The 16577-nt window shown below is 36.4% G+C and overlaps 2 protein-coding genes and 3 non-coding genes across 5 annotated transcripts; 4 read left to right on the forward strand and 1 right to left on the reverse strand.

Moving 5' to 3' along the window:
• Positions 1–92: 92 nt before the first annotated feature.
• On the forward strand, positions 93–164 carry TRNAD-GUC. Its single transcript has one exon. It is a non-coding gene; the product is annotated as a tRNA-Asp (tRNA).
• A 133-nt stretch (positions 165–297) lies between these two features.
• Positions 298–3085, forward strand: LOC113768229 (peptidyl-tRNA hydrolase, mitochondrial-like). The gene is made up of 8 exons (XM_027312499.1): positions 298–793; positions 882–966; positions 1155–1222; positions 1334–1384; positions 1528–1601; positions 2381–2439; positions 2523–2599; positions 2723–3085. Exons 1-8 carry the CDS (start codon positions 461–463, stop codon positions 2834–2836), a joined length of 861 nt encoding a protein of 286 aa, XP_027168300.1. The 5' UTR covers positions 298–460; the 3' UTR covers positions 2837–3085.
• Positions 3086–4338: 1253 nt separating this feature from the next.
• LOC113769676 lies at positions 4339–4500 on the forward strand. Its single transcript, XR_003468225.1, has one exon. It is a non-coding gene; the product is annotated as a U1 spliceosomal RNA (small nuclear RNA).
• Positions 4501–10287: 5787 nt separating this feature from the next.
• Positions 10288–10449, forward strand: LOC113769677. Its single transcript, XR_003468226.1, has one exon. It is a non-coding gene; the product is annotated as a U1 spliceosomal RNA (small nuclear RNA).
• A 2963-nt stretch (positions 10450–13412) lies between these two features.
• LOC113767602 (protein ASPARTIC PROTEASE IN GUARD CELL 1-like) lies at positions 13413–15012 on the reverse strand. Its single transcript, XM_027311753.1, has one exon. It carries the CDS (start codon positions 14983–14985, stop codon positions 13507–13509), a length of 1479 nt encoding a protein of 492 aa, XP_027167554.1. The 5' UTR covers positions 14986–15012; the 3' UTR covers positions 13413–13506.
• Positions 15013–16577: the final 1565 nt, after the last annotated feature.

Raw genomic sequence — 16577 nt, forward strand, 5'->3', positions numbered from 1 at the left:
ACTAAAGACGGGTCCTCGAATGGAAATTTGGGACTTGAAGCGAACCATCCTTACTAGAAGATTAGTCAACTTTCGAGCCTCATGACAACGAAGTCGTTGTAGTATAGTGGTGAGTATACCCGCCTGTCACGCGGGTGACCCGGGTTCGATCCCCGGCAACGGCGTTATCTTTTATGTTATGTTTTTTGCTTTATTGGATTTGTGCCAAAACGGCGTCGTGATGCTTAATTTGAGTTTGAGGTCTAGCAGTCCATAATTCTTCTGTACAAAATGTTCTGGTAACAGCAGCAACGGCCGTCCTCTGCCTTTCTCCGCATAGTCGGTGGCAGCGCTGGCGGCGCTTCCATTCGACCAAAGAGTTTGCCCATTTTCAGCTTAATTTTCATAAATCATTAGAAAATTTCCTAAACCAAATTTTGCCCCAGTTTTGTTTATGCCTGCTTAGTTAAACTTCGTGATAATGAGAGTATCTGCTGCATTTTCTACCACCACCGCAGCCGCCGCTCTCCGCCTCCTCTTCTCCTCTTGTGACCACCCTAAAACCCTTATCCCATTTTATTCTTGGACAAGGCATACTTCTACTCTTACCCAATTTACCCCAAGATTAAGAATGGTGCATAATACTCATAATAATGACCTATCCCCTTCCTCAGTCTCCGCCGCAGCCTCTTTTTCCTCTTCTGCAGCAGCGTCAGCGTCAGCAGCGGCGCCTACTGATAAGCCGAAAACTCAGACCTGGCTTATCGTAGGGCTCGGTAACCCGGGGAAGCGGTACAATGGGACCCGCCATAACGTCCGTACTTTCTCCTCCCTTCTTCTTCATAGTCGTTTAAAGTAATTTTATTGGAAAATCTTGATTAATAAAAGTTTTTGATTGATAGGTGGGTTTTGAGATGGTGGATTACATTGCTCAAGCAGAGGGCATTTCAATGGGTAGTATTTCCTTCAAGGCCCTGTTTGGAAAAGGTTAATTTTTTTTTTGTTCTTTTACTTTTGCTACTGTTGACGCTTGAATCATGAGGTAGATGTTGAATGGACATTTTGTTTAGGTTAAAAAAAAAGGAAAGATTTAAACTTTGTTGATTTCTGGGACTTTTTTTCCCCTTTTTTGGGTAATGGATAGTTGTTGAAGTTGTATTGAATTTCCATTGTAGGTCATATTGCAAATGTGCCTGTGATGCTAGCTAAACCACAGACTTTCATGAATGCAAGTGGTGAGTCTGTAAGTTTGTTTCCTCTGCTCTCGCAATTTTTCTTTGCTATGCACTGCATGATACTAACTAATGTCTGTAGCAATGGTTAACTTGTTTCTTGTTCCTCGACTCTGTAATAGGTTGGGGCAATTGCTTCGTATTATAGGATCCCATTGGCGCAAGTCCTAGTGGTAATTATGTGTGTTTTGATTAAAAGCCAATGAATAACTTTCTTTCAATCTGCTTTAAAAAAAAAAGAGAGAGAGAGAGAGAAAAAAAAAAGTTCCTTACAATCTTGGTTGGCTTAAGGGCGTAAAGATTTTATGCTTTGTAGATTTTTGATGATATGGATCTTCCATTTGCAAAGCTGCGGTTACTGCCAAAGGGTGGACATGGAGGGCATAACGGGTACATATCTGTCTGAAAATTAGCTTTTGTATTGCTTCCATTCAACATCTACTGGTTTTTATCCCATTGCATCTTCCCTCTGCTGTAAAGTTAAATTTGTGATTTAAAAATGGCAAAATTGATGTAATTATATTGTTTAAACAAGTCCATAGACATATATGTAGGCAGATATCTAAATTACCAATTCAGGGAAATTCAGTGAGTTAAAACTCTTAGTAGACCAATAAATGCAATCATGCATCTAAGCAGAAGGATCTGATGTTGACTTAGAAATGCTTCTCACTGCTAAAGATTTTAGTTATGTTGTGGATTGGAGAATAAGACCGTGCCAGCTCTGATAATTGTTTCTTGAAAGATGGAGAGCAGATGACTTTCTGCAATGTGACAAAGCTCTCTTGGTTCTCTGCCAATTTTTTTTATTTGTAAGCAACATTAGATGATTAATGCTGAACAAAATCTGTCTTCTTTAGATAGATATTAAGCCCTTCTTGTACTGTTATAAGGAAGACAGACTAAAAAAATTTGGGTTATGATGACATAATGTCATTCATAATCCATTAAGGTTTATGTAAGTTTTCTGTAAAAGCTTTAAAAATTATGTACTTCGTGTCTCTGGCTAACTGAAGATCTCAATTCACCAGTGGTCTGCCAATGGTTGCCAAGAGCAAGGACCATCTAAAAATAACACCTTCGTTTCTCAAGCATATCGACAAGTTTTGTCTCAACAGAATTTATTTTTGCGGTTTTGCAAAGGAAGATTGATGCCATTTTCTTTTCAGGATGAAGAATATTATTAATCACTTTAAAGGTAGCCGGGACTTTCCTCGTCTAAGGATTGGTACATCCTGAACTTATTTTGCTTTCTTGTGAAAGTGTCTCTTCAGGTCCTTGTCATTTACCATTTTCATGAAATACATGTAGGCATTGGCCGGCCCCCCGGGAAAATGGATCCCATGAATTTCGTTATGCGCCCATTCACCAAACAAGAACGTGAAGAGGTAATATTCAAGTTTAATGCACTGTTAAACGTCATATAATCAAGGGATAATGGTTAATCAAAAGAAGGGAGTTATAGTGAAGATTATGTAAGAGGTTAACAATTGCTTGTTTCCTTTCTCCAGTTGGATTTTACGTTTCAGACTGGCTTGGAAGCAGTGCGAATTCTTTTGCTCGAGGGAATCAATAGAAGTGCTACTTTTGTTAATAGTGCCAAGTCATTGGAACAGCTTCAGTAACTAGCTGCTTTCCTACGTTCTTTTTTGAAGTGGTAACAACGTCATGCAAGTTTGAAAGTGCAGAAATCCAGCTAGTATGGAACTTTGTTGGAGAACTATAATAGAAGGCTATTCGAGACCCAAAGGCGATTTCTTGTTCTTTTCCCTTTAATATCATTCTTACATCTTAATTCCTTGAGGGAGTATGTATACTTTGGTTAAATGACAATTGATCTTACAGCTATCTTACTTTTTGGTCTCATTGATGTAGTTTAGCTTCTGTTGTTTCTAAATGATTCAGGAATTCCCACCTTCTGACTTTCAGCAAAAAATTGTTTGGACAAATAATAATTAACTTAGCCCCTAACTTACACTAAAAGAGACCTCTTACTTACACTTAAAAAAAAAAAGGGAAAGAAAAAGCCTTAACCACTAACCAAATTTAGAAAGCAAACTGTATGTCTAAAATATTGCAGGTTTTTTTAAGTGGTGCTCAATAAGTGCTCGTTAATACACTTAAATTTTACCCAATCCATCATTTATATATACACCGATGATTGTTACCCATCCTTATATTTATGTACTTTTTTTAATTAATTTTATATTTTAAAAAGAGTAAATCTTATATACACTAACAGTGCATACACTATTACCGTTGGATCCATGACACATGTGCAAAAATTGAATTTCAAATTCAAATTTTATATCGTTGTCATTCATTCAACATTGACAGTGTATACACTGTCAGTGTAGGAAATATTAATCCTTTTAAAAAATCTAACACATGAAGTACATTTTAAAGCGTGTCCAATGAATACCTGTAAGACAAACCAAAAATTCCATTAGATAGACCAAAAATTTATTAGCGATATTAAGAATATTCACTGATGTAGATTTACTTTTAAAATTGACTTGATAAACTAGTATAATTTCATTGTGAAATATTAAGAAATTAAACCATAACCATATACCCCCTCCGTCCTACTTTGATAGTTTTGAATTTTTCACACAATTTAAGAAAATTTAGTTAACTTTATGGAAATAGTAAATCTAGCCTACTATTTTTTTAATATACCCTCACATTAATATTAGTAGTATAATTAGCCATTATATCTTTACATTAATTACAACAACAATATTGATGAAAAGTTACACCATTCAAGGCAATGAATCAAAGCAATTAATGAATAAGATAGGTTATATCACTAATAATAAAATACATCAAATAATGGTAAAGGAAAAAAAAAAGGCCTCGGAAAAAGAGGATTTGAAAAGTTAAACTTGTATTATCTTAGAAGAAAATTCATTGAACTTAGCCATCTTGGACTCTTCAAATTGGAATTGTTTCATATTTTGATTTTATTTATGGATCCCAGGGCATAGGGATGGTAGGATCAGCCATCTTTGGACACTTACGAAGTGCACTGTGCAACGATGTATAAACGTCATCCCACATCGAAACACACAGCAGAAGGCAAGGCTTGCGTGAGATATTTAAGTAAGCGGGGTAGCAACGTTGAAACATACTTACCTGGACGGGGTCAATGGGCGATCAAGAAGGCCCATGGCCTAGGTTGGTGACCTCCATTGCACTCGGGAGGGGTGCCCGCCTAAGGTCAGCCCAAGTTGGTTGAGCCTGCGTCATAATTTGTGACAGTGGGGGCCTGCGTCCGCGCGGCCCCTGCCCAATACTAATCTCTCAAATCTTAATTGTTTTTTCGTTGGTTTTAGAGACTCGGTCTCTCACTCTAAAATCTTATTATACAATTCGTACATCTTTGGCCTGGTGCCTCTAGTATTTTATTATTTCAAATCCCTAATTAAATTAGCTATGTGTCAGGCTCTAATGCCTTCAGATGGTTATTCTTGCAAAATAAAAGAATGCAGCTTGTGTTAGTTTGGGAAGGTTGACAATTGAATTACTTCCCTCTAATTTGATTCCAGTACCTGGTTTTCTATTAACAAAATTATGAATTTTATGTCAATTTTCTTTTAACCCTGACCTAATAAACAAATGACGAGAATAAAGTATGAGCATGCAACATAATGGGCAGCTTTACAGATGTAAAATCCAAGGTCAGTTCTTCTGCCTTGCCCCCCCCAGTTCAATTAAATACTAGTAGTACATCTCAAGGTCATTTGGCACCATATGATTCCACCAGGGCAAAACAAGAACCCATACAACATCATCTTAATTGAAGAAAATGACTCCTGAACTGAAAAATATATGGTTGAAATACATACTACAATACTCAATATGTCCAGCACAGTATTCAAGTATGTGCTTGGCATCACCAAAAGGAAAGCAGCATTCAGGTACCAATGTGCTCATCTGAAGCAAGTCTAGAGTATAAACCTCTGTTGCGAGGCATCATATTTCCATTTGAAAGTAATCCTGGAAGTCCTGCAGCGAGAACTTGAGGCTTGATCCTTCGAATTTTCAACTGCTTCAGATGTGCCTACCTCGCAACGGATTAGCTGGTTTTCTGGACCTGCATTACTGCCAAGTCCCTCCAGCTTTTCCAATGCCAACTGAGGTAAGACAATGACCAAAACGGGTACATTTTGGATAAAATTCCTAGACAGTCAACCAGTAGTGTATAAAATCTTTAAGATAAAGAAAACCTGACCTTGCTCAGTTTGTCATGAATTATCATTCCCTGAACAAGAATTAACATCTATGTTAAGAAGAATGCATTGGAAAGAGCGAGAAGTCTGGCAATTATAGACCCCCAAAAAAAAAATGAATGTACTAAATAATTAATGGACAGAAAACCAGACCTCAATTTGCAGCTCATCAGTAATCTTGTTCTGCACAAGAATCGAAACAGAAATGTAAGCATGGAGAAGAGAGAAGAGGGGAGCCTATAGTTCCAACATTTTAACGTTTAGAGAAAATCAAACAAAAAAAAAATAATGCAGTTTGTTATCTCCAATTCATTTCAGAGATCCATTTCAGAGAAAGAATAGTTATATATGAAGGGGAGAAACAGAAAGATATCCAAAGAACCGTACCTGATGCTCAGGATAGACGATCAGCTTCAAATCTTCCCAATGCTTCAGCTTCTTAACAAAAGCCTTCAATGTCAAAAGCCACTCAACAGAGTGTGCTCCAAACACAAAGCTGAAGTAAACTTGGAGATGATGTGAGGCACTGATTGGAAGAAAAGGCTCGTCACAATTAACGCATTCCAATAACTCCAAGTTTGGAGCATCAATTTGAGCAAATGACAGGTTACTGCAGTCTTTAAAGACCAGCCTCTTAAGAGTCTGGCTCGAAATCTTGAACTTCCCATAGCTCATGCAGTCATGTAATTCTAATGTCTCAATGAACGGAAGCTGAGATAATACGGTTGATAAGACATCGATGCATGCGCTACTCTTTCCGTTAAATATCACTTCCTTCAAGGCTGGATTACAAGTTGCCCAATCAATTGTTTTAGGCCAGCCACTTTGGGGTGCTCCAAAATAGAATTTCTGCAGATTAGCCGCATCCATTCTGATAATGTCAACAATAGCACAGTTCACACACTCAAAATACTCCAGTCGAGGTAATTTTGGGATAGAGAGGAGCTTGTCTATTTTGCAGGACCACATTTTCACACACTCAATCACAGGACATCCGCAGAGAAACCTTTCAAATAAAGATCTACCCACGAAACAAGAGTCACGGAAAGAAAGCCTCTGTAGCTGGGGAAGTTTAATCTCCAAACTACTCTCAAATGCACAATAACTCAAGGTCAACACTTTTAAACAGCTAGCAAGTACAAGAAATTGAGGAACACTGTAATAAGACCGAGCAGAGCGACCGCTACTGCCATTATAAGAAGACCGAGCAGAGAGACCTCTAATGCGATTATAATGAGACCGAGCAGAGTGAGCACTAGTGCGATTTAAAGTGTCAACGCAAAGAAGAAGATCTTTAATATTCTTCTTCAATACAAGAGAAATCCATCCATCTAGTCTTGGAGCCAACAGATTTATATCAGGGAAGTCTATATGTAGATCAACTCTGAGTGCATTAGACTCCATTTCGAGGCATTCTCGAACGGATTCTTCTATCATAAACAGGAAATCGAGATGTTCGCGTTCAACTTGTTGACTAAACCTTTCATCAGGAAGACCATGTCCGAATAAATCTTCCGAATCCGACTTTTCGTAAGTAAAATGCAAGGTAATGTAGGAATAAATGGCGGAGATGCAATACCAAGCCTTGGACAGGATAGAGCTGCGAGCAACATCTCGAGCAGATAGAAACGAGCAAATATGATGGATCATCGATTCAGGCAACCGGGAGAAGTTGCCAAGGCTCACATCATCCAGAGTTGTTCTTGTTTGCACCTCGTTTCCTATCAAAAACCAGCAAAAATGATATACACATATTTCAACAATTACTACTAGGTCCAAGAAATAGGGTCACGTTTTAAGATTTCACTAGGTTCCTAGTGAGTACCTGATTCCATGATGGACAGATATCAATAGAAACTTCAGCCACTCAAACCTCCTGCATCAGTAAGAATAACTTTAAGATATAATTATAAGTGAAAAAAAAATATGAATTAATTTTATATACATTAACAGTATATATACTATCCAGTTTCAATGTATGCTGTATATGCAAAACTTAGATTTTAGATTGAAATTAAGATTAGTTATCATGCATCAACGCCTGATAGTGTCAATGTATATATAAAAAAAAAAAATAGTTCAACAAATAGATACTAATAAAAAAGTGATTTAACATTTAATATGGAGAGAAATTTTCATATAGGAAAAAAAAATAGTGCCTTATCAATAAATCGTGTAAACTATAAATTAATATTGTGCAAGCATGTTATTTTATTTCATGCGTTCCGTCCAATATATGTTTCGGAAGTTAATAAAAAGTTATTTAATTACATCCTTTAGTTATTTTGACTGAAAAAAGAAAAGAAATTTAAAATGCAAAAATTAATTCTGCCCTTCATTTTGCGACAAACACCAAGGCCTCCGTTAACGGTTATTTGGAAAAAAAAAAACCAGTTCCGCGAGGGCAAAGCTGGCATATTAACAAGTTTAAACCAACGACTTTCTTTCCCGCGAGTTTTCTTAGGAACGCAAACTAAATCATCAACGACTTTCATTCCCGCGTTTTCTTAGGAACGGCAAAATAAATTAGTATTGTTTTTTTCTATATCGAAGGATTTCTTCTTCTCCAGTCATACTCCCAGTTCCCAAACTGACACAACAACTCCTATTGGAGCATTTAGAGATTATAGCATAATGACAAGAAAAAAAAGAAATTGGAGGAAAAAAAATTAAAGACATGGAAAGAGCAAAATTTGGCTTTGGCATGTGGTTGAAGAATGAATGAGAGGAAGTGTTTATCAAAATCATGATCCCAGGAGAAAAGGGTTGGGAGTTTTTGAGGCAAGGGGTTGTTCTTTTGTGGGGGAGGAACAATTAATCTTAAATCAAACTTGAACATAAAAAACAGATGCAGAAATACAGAAAAAGAACACAAGAAACTACTATTTGTAACAATTTGAAACAGATTTAGAGTAATTCTAACACATGCAAGTTTGCCAATTATGAAACTTGCAGTTTGTTGGATCAAAGGAATTTAAAGAAATAATCCAAGAATTTTGTGATCCAAATTACACAAATATGTTGGAAATATCAATTCTAATGCTATAAACTTAAGATTGAATTGAACCATACATTAAATTACATGCATGTTGAAGCTTCTATGATCAGCTTCTCTGAAATGCTTCTATGATCAATTCTAATGCAAGTTCCCATTGGAATTGTTTATGAATTAATTTCTGTAATTAAAAACAAGTTTTCCAATCCGAATCAAGATGATCAACATATAGTTAGCTGCATTGCATTTGGTCATGGATTAATTTCTGTAATAAAAACCAAAAGTTTTCTAAATCCAGATGAAGAAGAGAATACCTGCAAGAACTGATGTGGTGACCAGAGGAAGCGGTGGGTGGCCCAAGAGAGGAGGTGTGAATTGTCTTTCTGATCAGATGGGAGAAATTAGAGAAGGAGAGAATATGCAGTGAGAGTGAAAGCTTTAGAAATATACTTGAAAGTTTACAAATTACATTCTGAATTTGATTGGTTGATCACGACAACTTTTTATTTCTTTGGCAAAAATCTGAGAGGTGTGAAGAGCAGCAGAAATTGAAGAAAAATTGTGCTAACTTTTTCTTTGTATTTCAGGGTGTAAAAGGTTGATGGCTTTGGACTTTTCTTTCACCATGCAGTAATGCACAGCCAACTTTGTTTAAAGTCCTATCTAGAAACTTTAACGGTTACTTGCTGCAAATATTTTTTTGAGTCCTGATTCCTAGTTTTCTTCTTTTGTTTCCCTTTTCTTTTTTTGGTCACCTATTCTTTTTCCTTATAAATTAGAAATGGTTTGTGCAAAAAAAATTTTCTTGGTCCACTAATATATACATATTTTTTTTACAATTTCACGTAAATTGCTTCTTAAGAAGAAGCCATGCCCAAAGAACTAAAAAGGTCATTGTGTAGATGTTTGTGTGATTTGTGAGTGCTTTTATCTGGTGGTGTTTGATGGTTACTCTAGTCAGATTATGCTGAGAGTCAAATTAGTTTCATGAAGGTAAAGAGAAAAGGAAACTCTTGAAAAAGACAATTTAACCATTGAAACTATCTGTATCCAATCTAATCTACGTATATCGATATACCTAATCTGCGTATATCAATATACCTAATCGATATATCCTCTTTAGAACTATATAATTTGTATCCAATCTAATCTGTGTATATTGATATACCCTCTTTAACCATTGAAACTATCTGTATTTCAATCTAATCTGTGTATATCTATGTAGTTTCTCCTTTTTTCAAGTGATACCATTATTTGGCTCTTAGTATTTTGTTATTTCCATGGTACCCTCACTTCTCATATCCAAGTTCATATGTTTTAATTGGGATAATAATTACTAAAATGAAGCTGTCCTCTTCTAAAGTTCATTGCACCATATTATAAGACAAAAATGAAAAAGGAGAAAGAAAAAAGGCCATTGCAATGAGACATCTTAAGACACTTAAAGATAGACTTCAAAAAATCCTATGATCCCTTTTGGGTACCATTTCTTTAGTTTGTATCTCTCATTAAATAAAATAATTTAAATATTAAATATTTAACCATGCTTAATTTATATGGTCTATAACACTTTTGTCATCATCCAACAGGAAATTTCACTCGTGAGTGTGATACCCAAAAGACACCGTAGAATCTCCATAAAATTGCAACTCATTTATATTTATTGATTATTAATTTGATTTTTTTTATTCGAAACGTAACAATACTTGTTACTAGCTAGGAGTTAGGACCCACAATAAAGAATAGAATGACAAAAGCAGTGAGGAAAGCATTATCCCACATCGGAACACACAAGAGACGGCAAACCTTGTAACGCATACTTAAATGTTTATGGAAGCTACTTGGAAACATACTTACCTGGACGGGGTCAATGGGTGATCAAGAAGGCCCATAGCCTAGGTTGGTGACCTCCATTGCACTTGGGAGGGGTGCCCGCCTAAGGTCAGCCCAAGTTGGTTGAGCCTACGTCATAATTTGTTATAGTGGGGGCCTGCGTTCGCGCGGCCCCTGTCCAATTCTTAATTCTAAACCATTTTCTTGTAACTGTGTGGGCTTTGAGGCTCTTAATTGCCGGATGCTGCCTCCTAAAATATCCTTCTATTAATTGGAGTATGACTAATACATTAAATAGAGTGATTAATTAGCTTTACAATAAATGAATTACATTAAATGGAGTATAACTACTTAGCTTTACAATAAATAAATTAGGTTATATTCAATAATAACCTACAGTAAATAAGGGCATCTTAGAGAAATTACAAATTAACTACATATACATTCACAATTGGAAAGTGGACTACAATTTAATATTTAAGATAGACGAAGAAGGAAAACAAGTTTATAAAACAAGTCTGGGGCATTTTAGAGAAATTACAAATTAAATATATCAACATTTTTTAATTGAAGATTGGATTATAATTTGAGATGGCTGTAAAAAAAAAAAATTCTGTCAAAATGGTACGGGGGGAGTATAAATATCAATTTCTTGTTGGAAGAAATTATGTGAGTTTCAATGTCGGACTCGGAGAGCACACATAGAAGGCAGCTTTAACAAGAAAAAACCAATGTCATTATTCTATTTTGTCAATTATTCAATCAAGTAACAATCTATGTGCCATAACTTATTCAATATGATTTCATCAAGGCAATGAGATATTAAATAAATAAAAAAAATCAAAATATGCTGGTAATGTAAAGACCTTTGTTTCTTAGCATGGTAGAGTTAAAGTTTAGGAATAATCAATCCCCTTCTGATGCTTACTGGAGATCCCAAAGAGAATGCATGTGGTACCTTTTTAACACCGGAACACTCGGATCACGTAATGATGAGACAGAATATGGTAAAGGTTTGAAATCCATTGGTCCTTAATACAAACTACAAGAAACGCAGGTCCCATTTAAATTGAATAGCTACAAATGTAGAAATAATCACGCCCATGACATCCATCCCTAATAATGGTCTCAGCGGCTCTGGTGGCTTCTCAAATCTTTCATTTAAGTTATGAAGGAGTTGGTTGATGGAATCACGACTAAGATGAAGAAGGAACTGTTCTTAAATGAAGTGGATATGCATCGTAGTCCATCATTTGGTCCAGTTCCAGCCTTCAAATTCAATTAGTAGGCAATCAGGCACCCAGCATTAATCAATCCAACTCCAAAATAAAATAGGATCAAAAGGCATTCGAACTCAGAATTAACTTAATTCATACTTACCTCTAAAACATGTCAATCGATCGAATCTTATCCAGATCCAATGCATTTGGATAGGATCTGGATTTAATTTTTCAAACTTAGATCTCACCCAAAGTCAAATTCCATTTATAGGTAAGAAAGTCATGGATTTGGATTGGGTCTAATATTTTGTGATTTAGATCTAAATCAGATTTTACCTAGAGCCATGTATATATATATATAATAATCAAATATCCTATGGCAATTGGATCGAATATAGGAAGAATTCATAACTATTAGATTAAATAATATGCTCTTAATCTAAGAAAACACCATCTAATCTCACCTATCTATTGCGCGCCTCTGTCGCCTTTGACTCCCACTCTATCTCATTTCAACTTATTGAATGTTAATTTCATTATTTAAAAACAAAAATTAGATGGCATTTATGTTATTTTTGAACTGTATATATTTTTAAAATATTTTTGCTTTAGTTCTTTACTGTATGTTTAGAAAAATACCTACAGATACCCATTAGATACCTAAACCCATGAGGATTTGGGTTCGAATTTATTTTTCAAACCTATAAGGATTTCAAAATTTAGGTTTGGGTGTAACTAAATTTAATATGTTTGGATTTGGATCAAAGGGATCCAATCCAAATCCTACCTATTGATATGCCTATCCCCCTCCTTGTGTTTGAACTGACATAATGGCTTAATATCTTGAACTTTTTTGACTAATAATTTTCTGACCTTTGATTACGTAAAAGTGGCCAATATTTTGTGAACGAAGACCCGATTTAGCCAGGCTCGTCTACTCCGGCAAGTTGAATATCCACTGAAAATCAATAGCATTTGATAGCAAAAGGGAAATCAACTGGAAAGCAAGTCGATGGAAAGGGATACAAGTTTACAATAGCCAGCCATGCAAGTTGCCACCCAAACAAATGACGAGAATGGTTCCAAAATGATCAAGAATCCATGTAACATCACATCACAACACAAGAAAACGACTCCCAAACCGAAAACCACATGGTATGGTTGCATCAGAACTTTCACCTATTGTGGTAGCTATGGACTGCGGTCTTGTTTTGAATAATCTAAATAGAGATCAAAATATACAGTGTAATCCTCGAGAAACAGACATTATTGTGATGTAGGCCAGAGCCAGTGGCTGTTACATTCTTGTTCGGTCTATTAAGCTATAGTGATTATCAAATCAACAATTACTACTTTTTGTGTCGATGGAACATGCATGAAAAAGTTGCAGAAACGCATCAGTAACATGGCAAGTCGCAATCGCTTATACAAGGGAGACAGAATCCACATATTTTCTTCCCTTCAATCCTCAGTTTTCAGTAGGGTCCAAAGTTTCTTCACGTGATCGTTAGAAATTTGTTCCAAGGATTGATGAGAGCAGCGTTACCTGTTACGTACGTTTGAAAGTTCTAAGCTTACACTTTTTTTTTTTTTTTGGAAGAACTTTGATGAATTAATCTTTATTACATCAACTGTTGATACATGTTTTAGGTTAATTAATGTATACATGAGATTCACTGGTGTACAATTTATCAGTATATCAAAAATTAGTACAATTATCATTTGCCTAAAATTAGTTATCACAAATCTTCCATAATTTTAAACCCTTTTTTGAAATAAACAAACATCGACACTAAATACTGTGCATTGTCGTGCCGACATTCCGTTGCTAATTTGATAAAAATAAGGACTCGATCTAAGCTCTTTAACGTTTTGAATATCACTCTTAATCTATTAGTATAATATAAATGTACAATTCATATAAATAATAGAATCCAAGTTATTTGAGATTCTAGTTTTATCAGTATTAAATCCTAATTGAATTTTAATTCCAAGAAACAGCTATATATATAGCCTTAGCATTTAGCCGGGCTGACACCAATTAGTTTCTTGGCCAAATCATAACTGATGCGCGTCTCTTGCTGCTGTATATTACCAATGATGGAAATTGAGTCTGAAGGAGCGAAAGCGAAGCAGAACTTGCCCCTGGAATCAACTGGGATTAGGCAATTTTTCGACTTCAACAGCCACGTTTTCCCACCCGAAAAATGAAACGACACAGTTGGAACCTCCACTTCGTCAGGGATAGAGGACAAATCATAACATGTATCAAACAGAGAATAACCACTCGTGGGATGTAGGTTCTTAGCATGCTTAGCAAAAGTGTCACGCAAGGACTCGTATGCCGGAGGCACTAGTCGAGTCACTATTGTTCCCGAGTCAACCATAACTCCCCCGGTCCCGTCACTTTCAACCTGAAAAACCGAGGGTTGAATCGGCAATTTTGCTCCCGCGACACTAATTCCCACGAGATCTACATAAAAGTATATATCGAATTTCGGGTTATAAACCATTGGAATAATGATTGAGCCACTAGGTGGAGTTGAGTTGAATTCGAGAGTTGAAGATGAATGGGAGTCCATATCCACGAGACAATACGAAAACGACGTGGCTTTAATTTGTGAAGGAAATGACAGCGATCCAACTCCTAAACCGATTAAACCGGCTGATCCAGAAAATAACCCCTCATTATCATGCCCGCATCCGACAGCAACATTGCTAACTGAACCGGACCTCCCAAACGTCACCGTTTCCGTGCCAAAGTCCCCAGACGTAAATGACCCATCCCCATAAGACACGTAATAATGACACATGTCATCAGTGCAACCGTTGATTTTAAGGGAATTACACTCTCGGGAAGAGCATGATAGGGTATTAAAAGTGGATGATCCGGATGAGTTAAAAATCGGGTCGGACTGTTGGTAACAAAAGTCACAAGGCTGGCACTGGAGCCAGCTAACGTCGCTTCCAGTGTCTATGGACATGAAGAATTCTTTAACGGGTCGGCCCAACCCGACCCTGGCCAAGTACTCAAAGGTTCCCTGGCTTTCCCCTGAGGTTACTGGGGATTGCAGGTCCTCGGGTTGGATGAGCCTTTGATGAACGGTTTGAGAAATAGAGAGTTGAAGCTTGTAGTTGATGGAGTTGACTCGAGCTGAGTCGTAGGCTAGTCGGGATATTGTGAGTGCAGAATAGTTTTGGTGGTGGGGTTTCACCACAGAAATGCGTGGATGGAGAGAAACTGAGAATACGGATGAATTAGCAGCGGAGGCGGCGGCGGTAATGGTGGGGGACGGAGGAGTCGTTTTTGAGAAGAGTTGAAGAGTTTTATGAATGGACGCAGCCACGTTAAGGACTTGAAACTGTTGGTTTTCTTCTTGTTTTTGAGGAAGAGAATAAACAAGAGACGAGTGGCAGATGGAGAAGAGGATTAAAATGAAGAAGAGGAAGAAGAACAAGGCATTGAAAGTGGAGGGTGTTTTAGTTGGAGCCATTGTGGGTTTGTGGGGGGGAGGTTTCTGGTTTCCTTGGGACAGAATGCACAGGAGGGAAGCAATGAGAAATGGACTTGCTTTATAGGCAACTAGACATGCATGTATGATAATTCACAATACGCAAGTAAAGCACAAGAATAGTAAGGCACTGGCCTCTGGAGCAAAACAAATTATTGCATGGCTCCTGTAAAATTTCTATCCTGATAGTGGTAGTAGTAAAATTCTTGTATGATATGTCAAAATATCCTTTATAAACAGACATAAGCGACAGATGCAAAAGATTCACATGCCGCAGACATCCAACCTAAAAGTAACCACATTAGGGGCAATCAGGGACCAAAGTTGGTGAGGTACAAAGCAAAATTTGGAATGGTGCCTCATCTAAGGTCTAGACAAAACCTAAATGAATTACAGCCCATGCCACAACTTGTGTGTTATTAGGCGCCAACTTAGAGCTGATTGTGAAGGTCCAACTACTTGAGTTGATGGTGCCGTAGCACAATAACTGTTAGGATGGACAAAATATATGACAAGTATTTGTACTTATGGAGCAAAGCATGCTTTACTGCAGCTAATCCCCAAATGTTAAAACTGTTTCTTTTCGAGAAATTTCCAATTTGATGATGAATTTTAAAAAGTTTCTGCAAAAGGAGTATTTTAAGTGTAGACTTCCGTCAATGGGTCTTCACAATTGTAAAATGTAAACTGAATGAATTCGCATTGGACAAATGCGATGTCCCTAGAATTTTCAATCCACAAAAAAGGAAAAAAAAAAAAAAGAATTACTTCAGACCTCGCATTTGGCAAATGCGAGGTCAAGTAACCTCGCATTTAACCTATGCGAGGCAGGAACCCTTTATATTTCAATCCAAGGCTCATGCGTTTCTTTTCTTTTCTTTTCTTTTTTGCAAAATTAAGCAGGCTGTTTTTTTTAGAGTGTGGATTTTGTTTTTTGTTTTGTAAAATTATGGAGGACGAATTTGTAGGTTATTAAATGATTGCCAAAAAAAATCCATTAATCTTGAGTTTCACGTTAAAATCATACTGAATGATTATTGATGTAATCAAGAGTAAATCATTATTTTAGCATTTATGTAATGTTTAAAGAAGATATTAACTAAGCACTAATATTACTTAATTGGACAGATGCTTCCACTTACTTCAGTAATTCAACAAAATTGGTACCCCAAATGCCATAAACAAGCTCAATAGCTCCTCTTATCATACCAAGCTTTCTTAAAAGAAATTTCGGAGTTCAAATTTTCCTTCATGGAGGATTTTTTTTTTTAAAACTTTGAACTAGGTATCATCCTCAATATCGCATAAAATACGACTAATAATCACTGAAGAAGTCATTGCTTTTCTTATCAATCTTCACTAAATTGTTTTCTTTTTCCACGGTTAAACAGAAAGGGACATTCTCTCTCTCTCTCTCTCTCTGCTTTTTTTTTTTTAATGGCAAACTCCATTCATAGATGAGGGATGCTAACCTTTTATTTTATTAAACCATAAAGTAAATAAACATTACAAGAGTTTGGAATGAGCATACGTGACCTGAATATAATCATGACAACTACTACGAAATGGCTAGC

Source organism: Coffea eugenioides, chromosome 4 (assembly GCF_003713205.1).
Source record: "Coffea eugenioides isolate CCC68of chromosome 4, Ceug_1.0, whole genome shotgun sequence".
Classification (NCBI taxonomy): Eukaryota; Viridiplantae; Streptophyta; class Magnoliopsida; order Gentianales; family Rubiaceae; genus Coffea; species Coffea eugenioides.